This window comes from Glycine max, chromosome 16 (assembly GCF_000004515.6).
Source record: "Glycine max cultivar Williams 82 chromosome 16, Glycine_max_v4.0, whole genome shotgun sequence".
In the NCBI taxonomy this organism is placed as follows: Eukaryota; Viridiplantae; Streptophyta; class Magnoliopsida; order Fabales; family Fabaceae; genus Glycine; species Glycine max.
Window position 1 is genome coordinate 1321771 of NC_038252.2, and position 11531 is coordinate 1333301.

General features: G+C 28.3%; 1 protein-coding gene across 2 annotated transcripts; it reads left to right on the forward strand.

Moving 5' to 3' along the window:
• The first annotated feature begins 3555 nt into the window (after positions 1–3555).
• On the forward strand, positions 3556–6429 carry LOC100813699 (RNA binding domain-containing protein). 2 transcript variants are annotated; one of them, XM_026125984.2, is made up of 7 exons: positions 3556–3672; positions 3925–4135; positions 4246–4402; positions 4644–4782; positions 4883–4937; positions 5195–5417; positions 6133–6429. In XM_026125984.2, exons 2-7 carry the CDS (start codon positions 3941–3943, stop codon positions 6171–6173), a joined length of 810 nt encoding a protein of 269 aa, XP_025981769.1. In that variant the 5' UTR covers positions 3556–3672; positions 3925–3940; the 3' UTR covers positions 6174–6429. The 2 variants fall into 2 exon arrangements, with proteins under 2 accessions (XP_025981769.1, NP_001242397.2); NM_001255468.3 differs by lacking the exon at positions 3556–3672 and having other exon boundaries at positions 3856–4135; positions 6133–6426.
• The last annotated feature ends 5102 nt before the right edge of the window (positions 6430–11531 follow it).

Below are 11531 nucleotides of genomic sequence, written 5' to 3' on the forward strand. Positions count from 1 at the left end.
AAATGTGATTTAACTTGTATATAACAATGATTACATATTGAAATTCTCTACTTAAGAAGATTCACAAGCTTTTGATGCATCTTAAAAAAATAAAATACACTTACAATAATTCTTGATTAAGTAATTAAAACTTGAGTTTGTAATAAAAAAAATTATATATGTGGCAATCTTTAAAGATAATTATACAGATTTTTTTTTAAGAAATAACTATACCTTGTCAAATTCACGTATCTTTCATGATTATATTGTAATGGAGTAACCCACTATGTTTGCTACGAAAGATTGAGAACGGAAAAATAGTGGAAGGAATGAAAAATTAGATTGGTCTCTTCTTTCCTCTGTTTAAATCAATAGAAAAGGGTGGAATGAAACCCTAAAGTGTGAAGATACACAAGTTTTAGCAATTAATCTAAATTTGAAAGGAAAGATGAAGGTTGTTTTAAAATCACCAATTTATCCTTATTTCTGTACACTTCTCTTTTGTTAGAAATATTTATATCATTTAATATATATTTTTTTCTTTATTCTATTTTCTATACAATTAAACTAAACAAAAGGAACGTTTTAACTTTTATTTGTTTATTTTTTCCAATCAAATAACCTATAAAATCATCTCACTTTTTTCTTTCTTTTCTTTCACTTTCTAAATGTGCAATGGAAAGGGTTGAATTTTAATATAGTTAAGATTTGGCTAGGAAAAGGCTGAATTATTTTGTTTTCGTCATCAATAAGTATTGCTTTTTTTAATCAACAAATACGATGTTAAAAGTCAAAACTGTGTCGGGCCTAATGGCTTCTTACTGCACACTGAGCCGAAACCCGAACCAAATTTATGGGCTTAAGATTGGACCATAAAAGTTCAGCTTGGCAATGAGATTGGGCTGAGAAAGAACAACATAGTCTTGGGATCAAATTGGGTCGTGACTCGTGATTGGTGGAGTGAAAGAATATGTATGGGGCAGGAAGGAACACCCTTTATATACATTCCAACAACTTTGTCACCAAGCAAAGTCAAATATGGAAGATAGATTTTTCTATCCTATGCATACGATTGAAAAATAAGTAAAATAGATAGCTGCATATTTAATTAGATAGGTAATAAAAAAATAAAATGTAAATAATCTTAAGCGGAAAAATATAAGGTAAACAGATAGGCCAAAAGTCGTCAAGTCAAAGAATGCAGTGTGTGATGGTAATGTAAGATCTTACTATCCCCCTCCTCCATATTCAGGTGCAAGAACCTCTCAAACTATTAAGAGAATGGAAAAAAGAAAATAAATTGACATTTTTACTGCGTGCACTAAGTTATATTCCAACTCATGCTCATAAACTAGCTTCTTTTCAAGTATAAAAGTTATCGAAGCCAATTTTGTTCTTCCTAAATAAATTCTCGATCTTTTGTTTGTTTGTTTAGGATTGTATTTTGATATTTATATTTATTGATTTGATTACATCTTTAATCTCCATATTTTAATTTGTGTGTGATTGTAACTCTCTTTGTTTTAATTGCTCACCTTAGTAGTTTTTCAACTGTTTAAATTAAATTTCTTATCCCAAAAATCTCATCCATTAATTAATTGATAGAAATACAATTGAAGTGTGTGTGACTTAGTATTGATTTTTTTTTTTGGTAGAAGTGGCATAGTATTGATATAAAGATATTGATAAGTATGTTCACATTTATATATAAAAGGAAGAGTATTTGATTAACTATTATTATTTAAATAGTCAAAGATCAAAAAGGAAGATTAAAGAAAGATAAATATGTTTCGAATTATTCACCATCAGTGCATGCATAGACATTGTAGAAATTAGAGGGTACAAATGCACAACATTAAAAAGTAATTATTGATACTCGCAAGAAGATATTCAAATTTCTTATCAAAATAGCTGGCCACGGTCTATATCACGTTTCACTGCATCTTTATTCCTGGGAATCAAGATGATGAGACAGAAATCATTGAATTGAATATAGTGTTAGTTGTTCTTTCTTAATTTGCTGACTCAACGCCGTTAATTTTGCATATCTGAGGTCGTGGAACATTCATCTCGTCTTCGAATAGGATACTAAATTCAACCAACAATAAGGATTAATCCTTGTCATTGCCTATTTTAGAGTGATTAACGCTATTATTAGCTTTAATATTTTTTTTAAATTAATTTATTTTGAAGTTGAAGTTTAACATAATGAGTATATCCCTATTTTACTTGTGAGACGTTGTTATAGTGGTCTTTAAATTTTTTTAAACAAAATTAAAATTATTATTAGTACTATCAGTATTATTTTAGTCCTTGATAACAACTTACTATCATTATAGTTCATCTCAACAGAATTAATTCAATAGATATATGTGAACTTTACAAAAAAAATTTATAACTTGCTAATTAGTAATTATTATCATTATAGTTCATAACGGAGTTAACAGTAGTAAATATGGACTAACGTAATTAATAGATTTCAATCTTTGATATTTTTTTAAGCTTGAAAATATTTTGATTTTTTTTACACATGGAAAATAGTCTGATGATGCCTCACAAAAACAATATGTGAGCTTACTCATTCCGAATACAATCTGACATCTTCGAATGTTAAATTATATTCTTAATTTTATGTTTTCATATTTACAAGCACATAAACTGGGGACATTCACATGCAACTTGGTGACAAGACTATTATCTGGGATTTGTTAAGAAAAACTACATATATTTACTTCGGTGATTTTTTATCACACAAAATAAATTAGTTTAATTTAGTGCGCAAAACATAAAAAAATAATTTATTTTTATATTCCTAACTATATAATAGCCTTGTCACAATAGCGAAACAATATTTCCCTTGACTTATAAGTCAAGGACTCCAATATTAGAAATTGTATTTACCTATAAGTTACATTATGTACATATACCAGAAAAATCAATTGGTGATCTAATATTGGGTAAAAAAAATTGAAACTTAAAAAAATAACTTTAAAATAAGTATTTTCATATAAGCGTTATTTTAAGAAGTAGATAAGATTTTCTTTTTAAAATTAAAAAAATTACTTTTTAAATAGAAACAATTTAGATAAACACTTTAAAAATAGAAAATTATTTATTTTATTAAAATAAACATTTATTTCAATAAATGAGTTTAAAAAAACTGGCTCGTAATTATAGTTTCAACTAATTTTTATATAATATAAGATTTAAGAGTTAGTAGTTATTTATTGCAAGTCTTTTACTGACTCATTTATTGTAAATTAAATATATAATTATATTATAAATATCGACTGAAATCATAAAGATGTGAGAGGCTAATTTATTTAAGCTTATTTTTTAAAATAGACATTTTTTAAAAAAAAATAAACAATTTAATGATTTTCTGATATCTTTATCTAAACTGTTTTTTCTTAATAAAAAACGAATCATACTTGTTGTAAAAAAAATATTTATGTAATTTATTTTAATTTAAATAAACTAGTCCGTGGTTGTCCAGTTATTTAATAATTTATCCTTATTGTAGAGGCCATTGGGTTGCCCAATTATCTTATAGACAAGTACTATTAACATGTGTCTTAAGCATATTCTAACTTCTAAGTCCAGCTAGCTACACTGGATGGTGCAGAATTAGAAGAGAGAGACAAAACAGAACCATATGAAGAGAAGTGAGGCATGCATAGATTTGAGAGATTGGTGTGTGATCACGTTGATTGATTATGGTCTTCTAATGCCTCATCATAGTCTATCTGTCTTCCGTTTCTATTCTCTTCTCATCTCACTATTTTATTCATTCTCTTTCCTTCATCCAGCTCACTCTCTTCCGTTTCTTTCCCTATAAAATTAACTCCTTACCTTCCTCCAATATTTCTCTTAATCATACTTAACGTGCACTCAACCACATTCATCACAACTCACACCCTTCATAAGCTTTGTGTTTTTTCGTAGAAACAAAGATCTGATCATGACTATGATGAGCAGCAGCAACAACAACGTTGGAGAATTTGGAGACACCACTCTGACCAAGGTTTTTGTTGGGGGCTTAGCTTGGGAGACTCCGAAGGATGCCCTTAAAGACCACTTTGAGAAGTATGGTCAGATCCTTGAAGCTGTCATCATTTCCGATAAGCACACTGGCAAATCCAAAGGCTATGGCTTTGTAAGTAATTAAATTAATTAATTCATGATTCATATATTGAAAGCTAGCTATAGTAATCAGAAATGTTAATCAATTAATGTTGTAATCTTTGTGGTAAATATATATAAAAGGTGACTTTCAAGGAGGCTGAGGCTGCCAAGAAGGCTTGTGAGAATTCAACAACTCTCATTATCAATGGCCGTCGAGCGAATTGCAATCTTGCTTTCCTAGGTGCTCGTCGCCCAAGGTCTTCTTCCAATGTTTCACCTCCTCCACCGCAAGCACAAGGTACACAAATTAATTCATCTTCGTTTTTAGCTACTTTAGTAGAAACTACATGTTTTCTTTATTATATCTAAATCATTCTTACTATATATCAATTGAGTAATATATGTATATGGACTGTAACATTTTCAGTTTATGTGAAAAATCATTTTCAACTACGTACACTACTTGAGTGATTAATTGAGTTGGCCTTTTTGGTGATTATGAACATCATGAAGGTCTAACATTGTGATGCTATTCGCAGGGGGATCCAACGGTGGAATAGTGAAGAATGTTAACAATGCATCAGGTCCACCACCAGCCATTAATCACGTGCAGCCATATTATTATCCAGTGAGGACAACTGCTCTGCCATTCCATAATCACACTCTTCCTTTCTATGGGTATGTCATGTGATGAATTCAAGCTGCTGTTTTTTCTTTACTCAATTATTAGACTAATAAAAGTAGCTTATATACTTCAATTTCTAATCTTTTTATTCAGGTATGCGCCTACCTACATTGTTACTGACGTAAACTACAATTACAATCAGAATCAGGTAAGCTAGTATTAGTTCATCATTTCTTTGATTCTATCATGATTGATAATTAATTTTTATTAAAAAATTAGACTGATTATTTTTAGTAAGATTTTTTTTTATTTACAAAATTTGAATTGAGATTTTATTAGTAGTTAATTTTGATTCAATAATTTGAGATTAAATTAAAAATAATGTTTTTTTTATGGAAAGTAAATTATTATTATTTAAAACTAATAATGTGCACTTTGGTCTTTACGGATGCTTTGGTGGGACAGAAACTGTGCTATGGTAGCGGTGGGGCCTACATGAATGGGCAGCATGTGTACCCGAGGCAGGCTATTGTGGGCGGCAACACACTGATGCCAATGTATCCTCTCTATCAGTATCACCATCCAACGGAGACCATTGGCGTGCCAGCTCATCACAACTTTTATCAAACGGCACCGTGGGTCCCAATGACCATCATGTCCAAGCCATCGTCTATCGTTCCTCACACAGGTGCGTCACATGGTAGCATATCCTTTTCTTTTTACTGTACAGCAATAACATAACACTGAAATTACAATCTAAGAACTTATATAAAATTAAATAAGTTTAATTAGTCTGCAAATTCATAATTTTTTAAGTCTTTTAATTGAGTCTGAATTTGTATTTATTTTCTAATTAGGTCTCTGTATTGGAGACTTAATTAAAAAATAAAGACTTAATTGAAAAAATAATAATTTAAAAACTTAATTAAAAATTATTAAGTAGTTCAATGACGACCGCAGATTACTCTAACCTATAAAATATCCAAGTTCTTTATATAGTGTGTTATTTCATGTGTATTTATGTATTATTCTTTTCACGTCTTTTACTTAATTTATTTATATAATCAAAGTTTAAAAGTAATATATCTATATTATTTTAATGAGTGGTTTTTCTTTTAAAGAAACAAATAAAATGAAAGAATAAGGTAAGATTCTATAATTCTTATTGAATAACACAACACTACACATGCATGTACTTTATTATTCATATATCATTTTTATATTAATATACTTTTAACCATTTAGTTATATCTATTCTCATTTCAATTTTTCACTTGCAACTTGATTCTGCTGAATAATTCACACATGAGGTCATGTTATCGGTGGCATACTTTGAATCATTCTTTCCTCTGTTTATTGTGTTTTTTTATTAATAATTTGTTAAATATGAACTTATATCACAGGTACAGTTGGCACAGGTGAGTGTTTTAAAAGGGTTGTCTGAGAGGAGCTTAGTTGGCTAAATAACAGCAGAGGGAGGGGATATGATGGTGGTGGCCGCACAGAGCAACATTATTATCTGATCTGTCGTGGCTTTACTTTCCTTTTTTTGTTGTCTTTCAAACATTGTTTCATTTTTAGTTGTTAATCGTAGGCATTTTGTTCTTGATGAGATTCTTTCATTCTCTTTATCTGTCTAACATATCAGCATGTGCTGTGAACAGTTGCATTCAGTTGAAATTATCGTTTTAATTTGTTCACTAGTGTTGTAAAGAAAATTATATTTTTAAAGGCTAGCATTAGTTCTTTATATTGTTTGTGGTCAGAGGAATTCAAACTCACAATTTTTAATCAACAAATCAATTTTATAAATGTTTTTGTGATTAATGTTTCGAACTCTATATATTTCGTTCCCTTTGGACAACTATTTTCTTAAACGTAAATAAAACGACTTTTAATGTTAAGTGTCATTTACTCAATTGGAATTGGAAAAAAAATGATTAGGTGATATATAGGAAGTTTATTTAAATTTATTTATTGAAATGAGTGTTTATTTTAATAAAATAAGTAATTTTGTTATTTATTTTAGTATATTTGTCTAACCAACTTATGATAAAAAAAATATTTTTTTTTACTTAATTTTAAGAAATAAATCATATATATATGTTTCTTAAAAAAATATTTACACAAAAAATTATTTTAAAATTATTTTTTAAAATTTAAATAAACTCACCCATAGTCATCATACTCATAGTCATACTCATGTATAACATGCTCAATACAATTATAGCTACATCTTAGTCATATATATGGTATAAGAATCATTTTATCATTAAACACATGTTTGGTTGATGCGTTGATTCCATGAACGTATCACAACAAAAACTATAAATAATAACTTTTGTGTTTTTTTGTTTTGTTTTGATATATAAAAGCTTTAGTGGTAATTCCATTATTTGACGTGATTTAATTTGTTGAACAACATGCACGTGAAGTCATGTTGAAACACGTCAATTGCCAATCATGACACGTGCAAATGACATGCCGCATATTGCACTGAATTCCTCCTTACCTTCTAAATCCTAGATAATTTAAATCAGTTTTGTCCACTCAACCACAGGGAAAAAAATACATTGACACCTTTGATACCAACTTAGAAAAATGAGGAATAGTGAATATTATTTTTTAGTCATTCAAATAGTGCAACCAAAACCCTCGATTAATTAGATAATATATAGGATTGCAACTTTTATGAATAAATTTGTACTTAAAAATCCAAGTACAATTATTGCGAATTTGTAATAATCCAACTGCTTTTGTATAGACTATGGATTGTGGCTGGAAAGGGAATACACCCTTTTTTTTAATTATGGAGATAATGCTATTTGGTATGAATGTTGTTTGATTTATTTATTTATTAATATTAGTAAATATTTTATATTTTATGCATCACACAAGAATTTCAAATATTTTGTACGAATGTTGTGGTTATCTACATTTTTTTAGGTGTGTTATAACAAACAAAAGAGAAAGAGGTTAAGGAAAAGTCTAAAGAGATAATTTTAACATCATGTAAGATTAAAGCATGGAAGAATTTAAATGTTTATTGCCTTGAATGTTATTGGAAACTCATAATACCGTTTTAATATGTGTAGATGCTCAATGTAAAGCATGTATGGTTATTTTATATATGTGGACTAATTTTCTTTTTATAACATATAGTAGAAATTAGAATATGCATGTGAATTTAAAGAAGATCTGACTTTTACAACTACTATACTTAATTATTGTATTTTGAAATTTTCAATTGTGTTGTTGAACTTTAACAATATTATAATTTCATCATTCATAAGAACTCTACACCAAATTTTGAGGTCATCAAGTATGATCTTTATCCATATAGTAATTCACAAATCCCTTGTGTCATAGCGTGAAGTTCTACTTCTAACCAAGTTATCACCCAAAAAAATTCAGTATCTTATTGTAGATATCTTAACAACAATAATCCGTGCATAGTTTGCATTTGTGTGTATTTCAATGGACAATTTTTATTTTCTTAGAATGATAGTTTTCCTGTGTTTGTCTTCAAATACTGAAGAATTTCATCAACTGCATGCAAGTGTCTTTCTCATTGATCATGCATGAATTGACTTACTACAGTTGCGTAATTGAAGACTCTAAAGTTTAAGTATGGCTTCAATGATAGCAATGTAGGCTGCCTAAGATAGCCACAATGAAGACGACTATAATTTAGATGTTGCAATGAAGGAAGCTAGGGGTTTTAGTGTGGAAGAAGAGGTTACCTAAGTTTGCTACAACGAAGGTGACTACAATTAATTTAGATGTCGCAATAAAGGCGCCAAATAGGACTCCAATGGTAATAATATAGACTAACTAAGCTTTGGTACCAACTTAAGAAATAAGAAAAAATGAATATTATTTTTTAGTCATTCAAATAGTGCAACAAGAATCACTATTTATACAACTTTGATAATAAACACTATGCTAAAGTTATATATGGATATTAAAGCAAACCTCATATCAATAAAACTTGTTATGATTGATAATAACCTTATTTTTTAAATATGTGATTATGTGTTCGATTTCTAATTCATGCATATGAAAAAAATATTTGTTGGAAGAAGTCAATCCTTTAAATGGATCGCAGTAACTCAAAGAATTAAACCTTAACTTTTGGTTGGCTCGTTTTTTTTCTTCTCTTTTTCATTCTTTTTCACCAATTTATCTTTCACCATGATTTCATTTTTTTATTCTTTCTTCTTCATCACCGCTACCAGAGCGGATCCCACTTTCATCAAGCACCATACGTATGTTTGTGTTCTTATTTAGGTGTTTTTATTGAGGGACAAAGTGATAAAAGGATGAAGAAAAGAAAATAGAAAAAGAAAAATAAAAATTTTAGCCTATGATTAAAGAAATAATATATCCAATGGCTAAAAAAATAATATGTTGTCATTCTACAAGTTGTTTCACTTGTGCACCTAGATATCTTTGTATTCTTATTTGGGTTTTCTAGCTTTATCATAGTCATGAGCTGAGTTTCTAGTTTAAAATTGTGATGTAGTGATATCTTGTACCCTTTTTTTAATTATAAAAAAATATCAATGCTATTCAATCAATTTGTAATTAATGTACGTTGTGCATGAGAGAGTTGTGATTTTACAAAATTAATTTTAGTATTAATATTACATTAAAAAATTAAAGAAACACTTATTAAATATTAATAAAAAAATAATTAATATTATAATAAAAATTAAATGTAACATTTATTTTGAGATTTTTTTTTTCAACTATGATACTTATCTGGAGATAAATGGAGTAACAAATTCAAATGTTGATAGCATCTTTCGGTAGAGAAAAATATTCTCGATATCTTGGATCCTCCACCTCTTGCTAGTTGCAAGTATATGTGTGAAAAGCATACCTCACCCTAAAATTCCGATTTTATGTAATAAAAAGAGAAAAACAACTAATATGGCACACGTTGTGATATGTGAATGGATCAACTAGGGTGATATATATCTAGTCCTTCACATCGTTTCAATAATTAGTCACTAAACCACTGAATAACAATTCAACCTATTAACTGCTTGGAATGAGATTTCTCAACAACAACGAAAAAAAACTGCTTGGAATGGGGGTTGTACAATGATGAATTGATTGAATGATGTATGTTACAAAATTTCTATTAAGTTCGGCACGTCATGAATAAATTAAGGTCTTGATGATTTAAAGTCATTCGAGGTTAAGTTTTTACTCAAAGAGACTCATCATTTCATTTATAAAGATAGAATTAATACAATACGGTAAATAATCAATAAATATTGGAGTAACATAGACTTTAGACATCCTAATAACAGAGGGAGCGACTTGATTCGCTTGCTTAGTTAATTTTATGTTTTAAGCCATATAATTATATATAAATAATTAAAATTAAATTTAAGTAAATTTAATCTTAATCTTTTTTTTTTGAAATATTAATCTTAATTCATAATATCCACCACAAAAGTATCATTCAATATGTCACATGTTTTATATATGATCATATGCATGAGAGAGAGAAAGATAATACACATTTTTTTATGCGTATATAATAGTAATACACACATTATTAATTATATCAATACAAGGCAATATATTTTCAATTAAATATATAATATTATTATTTACTATGATAAAACAACATTTTGACTTAAAATAACAAGTGAATGACAATTGCTGTCCAAGGAGTAAAATTTTCAAGGTTGAATTAAACTCAAAATATATTTTAAAATGACATTAAATTTTATCATAAATTTATCATATATTATATTATACACACATCAAACTTAACAGTATTCAACATAAAAAAATATATTAAAAAAAATCCAAATTACACATTAACTAGAAAGAGTATCAAGTCATATATATAAATAGAGAAAAATTTCCATCTTATAAACTGGTTTTTTGAATTTAATTAAGTAGTGTTTTAGTCAAATATGAAACTTGAGAACAATAATTATATATCCAAATCATATATAAATTGTTAAAATTAAAAATAATAGATATAATTAACTTTTAATAATGACCATCAATCTATAATTATATATTTGAAATTTATAATAATCATTTCTCCCAATAATTAAAGTTTACATAATGAACGAAAATAAGTTCATTATGCGCAATGCCGACCTTCTCCCTCTGATAGATCACTATAAAAGTTGCATCACCTATATATGGCTTCCATTACTATCATTCCAATGCCCAAAAGTCAAGATAATCAACCCCTAATGATTAATTTTTATTGCAAAAAGGACCAAGGCTTTACTTTAAAAAGTATATTAATATTAATCAGTTCAAAACTCTTCCAATCATTCTACCATAATAGTAAAAGATTAATCAAGTATTTCCCCCTTACATCATCAATAGTTAAAAATTTCCTTACGGCCTACCAGTACCACCAATCACTAACCTTGATCGCCCTTAGGATTTAGGAAGATATTACATTACTTGTTTTCAAATCTCCATTGGTATGATGAACAACTTGATGCGGTTTTAGATCCTCAACATGAGCGTCTTGACATGTATGTGCATTGTAGCACTCGTAATCGGTTCCTCAACAGGAAAAAATTGGTACTAATGTTACAATGCATATTATTTCTGCTTGGTTTATTTATGCAACTAAGGATGCTAGCTAGCATTTGCTTCAGACCAACTAATCTTGTAGGCTCATACTATCAATTTGAAGGAGAATATTTTCTTTCTTGTGACTAATCTCCATTATGATATTTTTCTTTGGCCGTCTTGACTCTTCTTTACTGCTGTTAAGAAGACTTGCTATATAAGGTTATTATTATTAATT

Coding starts and splice junctions, on each gene's coding strand:
- LOC100813699 (XM_026125984.2), top strand. CDS start 3,941: ATGACTATGATGAGCAGCAGCAACAACAACGTTGGAGAATTTGGAGAC. Junction 4,938..5,194: donor ACAATTACAATCAGAATCAG/GTAAGCTAGTAT, acceptor TTGGTGGGACAG/AAACTGTGCTATGGTAGCGG. Junction 5,418..6,132: donor GTCTATCGTTCCTCACACAG/GTGCGTCACATG, acceptor CTTATATCACAG/GTACAGTTGGCACAGGTGAG.